The sequence below is a fragment of the Bidens hawaiensis genome, unplaced genomic scaffold (assembly GCF_021521415.1).
Source record: "Bidens hawaiensis isolate Kalapana, Puna unplaced genomic scaffold, B.hawaiensis_p1.1 tig00003270_1, whole genome shotgun sequence".
Taxonomy (NCBI): domain Eukaryota; kingdom Viridiplantae; phylum Streptophyta; class Magnoliopsida; order Asterales; family Asteraceae; genus Bidens; species Bidens hawaiensis.
The window spans coordinates 714,392-717,673 of NW_027491179.1; the positions used below are offsets into that span (position 1 = coordinate 714,392).

General features: G+C 41.2%; 1 protein-coding gene across 1 annotated transcript; it reads left to right on the top strand.

Moving 5' to 3' along the window:
* Positions 1–607: 607 nt before the first annotated feature.
* LOC143623055 (uncharacterized) lies at positions 608–1,300 on the top strand. The gene has a single exon (XM_077094049.1). The coding sequence runs from the start codon at positions 608–610 to the stop codon at positions 1,298–1,300; it is 693 nt and encodes a 230-aa protein (XP_076950164.1).
* The last annotated feature ends 1,982 nt before the right edge of the window (positions 1,301–3,282 follow it).

A 3,282-nucleotide genomic window follows, 5' to 3' on the forward strand; every position in this document is an offset into this window, starting at 1 on the left:
CGAAATGAACTCCAGAAAATCGAATATGACTTCTGGCAGTTAAAGATGGAAGGTGCTAACATCGGAGATATACTTCCCGATTCCACGACTGGTACCCCAACTGGTTATGCCTGAATATGCAAGAATCGAGAGGTACATCAGGGGATTAGATCCCAAGATCCGAGGAATGGTCACCTCCTCCAAACCAACCACCCTCCAGTCAACCCGAGAGCTGGAAAAATCTTTAACTGATAATGCAGTTCGCATGGGAACTCTGAAAGATTCCGGAAAGAAAGTTGCCACCACAGAACCCGAACGAAAAACAGCTACCGAGAATTAGAAACCCGGAGAACTCAAACGGAAGTGGAATGGTAACACAGGAGGACAGTTCAAGAGAAACCAAGGAGCAAGTAGAATGTTTTCAGCAAACGCAAGAGGACCAGGAGGAAGTTCAGGACAGGGATCCACTTGTAACAGGTGTGGGAAAACCCATAGTGGTGAATGTTGGAAGTGTAACAGATGCAATCGACTTGGCCATGTGGCCCGCGACTGTTACACAAGAATAGCAATGTCCGTGGGAAGCCAAACTTTCGGATGTTTCGAATGTGGGGTCGTAGGACATTAGAGGATGGACTGCCCCAAACTCAAATGTCAAAATGCTAGGGGTAAAGCATTCGAGATGAACACGAAGAAGGCACGGAAGGACTCATCCATAGCCACCGACACGTCTCTCGTTAATAATCACTACGCTTATGTACTATTCGATACAGGAGCAGATCTAAGCTTTGTTTATAATCAATTTGAACCCCTTCTCGGTATCAAACCTAGTAAGTTAGACAATAGCTACTCAATTGAATTAGCTAACGGAAAACTAATCGAGACCAATGAAGTTGTTCGAAATTGCAACATTCGGTTAGAAAACCATAGGTTTCCAATCGACCTCCTACCCGTAGAATTAGGCAGTTTTGATATAGTAGTAGGAATGGATTGGTTATCCAAAAATGGGGCTGAGATCGTATGTTCCGAAAAGTTAGTTCGTTTACCAACCCCAACTGGTCAATGTCTTACTATTCAAGGAGATCGGAGTAACACAAAGTTAAAACTCTCCAGTATCACAAAAACCCGCAAAATGCTAAGGAAAGGATGTCCGGCTTTTCTTGTCAACGTGGTCGACACAAAGGCTAAGGAACGAAAAATAGACAATATCCCTGTAGTCCGAGATTTTCCAGAAGTTTTTCCTGAAGATTTTCCTGGATTACCTCGTCAGCGTCAAGTCAAATTCAGAATTGATCTGGTTCAGGATGCCGCTCCGATAGCTTGATCTCCGTATAGATTGGCACCATCGGAAATGCAGGAGCTATCTAATCAACTTCAAGAATTACTAGACAAAAGATTTATAAGACCAAGGAGCTCCAGTCTTATTTGTGAAAAAGAAGGACGGCTCTTTCCGAATGTGTATCGATTACAGAGAGCTGAATAAACTCACCATTAAGAATCGGTACCCATTACCAAGGATTGATTATTTGTTTCACCAGTTACAAGGATCAAGTTACTACTCGAAAATCGACTTGCGATCCGGATACCACCAGTTACGTGTTGCAGAAGATGTTCATAAGGCCGCTTTCAGAACTCACTATGGCCATTATGAATTTCTGGTCATGCCATTTGGTCTAACGAATGCACCCGCTGTATTCATGGACCTTATGAACAAAGTTTGTAAGCCATACTTGGATAAATTCGTGATAGTATTCATCGATGACATACTTATCTACTCACGAACCAAGAAGAACATGAGCAACACTTGAAATTGATTCTAGAATTACTAAAAGAAGAAAAACTATATGCTAAATTTTCCAAATGCGATTGATGGCTTCGACAAGTCCACTTCTTAGGGCTTGTAATCAATGAAAATGGTATCCATGTGGATCTAATAAAAGTTGAACCAATCAAGAATTGGGAGACACCAAGGTCACCCAGTGAAGTGCGACAATTTTTGGGATTAGTTGGTTATTGTCGTAGATTCATTGAGAACTTTTCTTCTATAGCTCAACCCCTTAGCCCAATTAACTCAAAATGACAAGAAATATGAGTGGACAGAAAAGCAAGAAGAAGCTTTCCAATTTCTTTAACAAAAGTTGTGTAGTGTACCAATCTTATCCCTTCCAGAAGAAACTGATGGATTTATAGTTGATTATGATGCATCACGATTAGGCCTTGGATGTGTGCTTATGCAAATAAGAAAAGGTGATAGCGTATGCATCACGACAAATCAAAGTGCACGAGAAAAATAACACAACTCATGACCTAGAACTAGGAGTAATTGTCTTTGCACTCAAGATTTGGAGACATTATCTCTATGGCACCAAGTGCACGATCTTCACCGATCACAAGAGCCTCCGGCACATATTTTATCAAAAGGATCTAAATATGAGGGAACGAAGATGGGTGGAACTACTCAATGACTACGACTGTTACATTCGCTACCACCCAGGTAAAGCAAATGTTGTAGCTGATGCCTTGAGTAGAAAGGAAAGAGAAAGGCCACTTCGTGTCCATACATTAGGATTAACAATCCAAAAAATTCTCACCACTCGAATCCGTGATGCACAAAAAGAAGCTTTGAAACCTCGAAAAATCATAAACGAGAGATTATGAAGTCTCGAGTGTGAATTCATAACAAAGTTTGATGGTACATTATACTTGATCGATCGAGTTTGGGTACCACGTGATGGAAATTTGAGAAATCTGGTATTGGATGAAGCTCCTAAATCCAATTACTCAATTCACCCAGGATCAACCAAGATGTATAAAGATCTCCAAGAATTCTATTGGTGGCTAAACATGAAAGGGGATATAGCAGTTTACGTCAGTATGTGTCTGACATGCTCAAAAGTGAAAGTTCTGAACACCCGAAACCATTTGGACTGTTACAGCAGCCTGAGATTCCACAATGGAAATAGGAAAACATTACTATGGATTTTGTGACTAAATTGCCAACCACCCCCAATAACCATGATTCTATTTGGGTTATTGTAGAACGATTGACAAAATCCGCTCATTTCATTCCTATCCGCGAGAAAGACAACTTAGAGAAGTTAACTCGGCTATATCTGAAAGAGATTGTCGTACCAGTTTCTATCAACTCTGACAGAGACGGTCGTTTCATTTCTCGATTTTGGCAATCCCTGCACGAATTCTTAGGCACACGCTTAGACATGAGCACCACTTATCATCCCCATACCGATGGTCAAAGCGAAAGAACCATCCAAACCTTGGAAGATATGTTACGAGCCTGCGTTCTCG

Coding starts and splice junctions, on each gene's coding strand:
- LOC143623055 (XM_077094049.1), top strand. CDS start 608: ATGGACTGCCCCAAACTCAAATGTCAAAATGCTAGGGGTAAAGCATTC.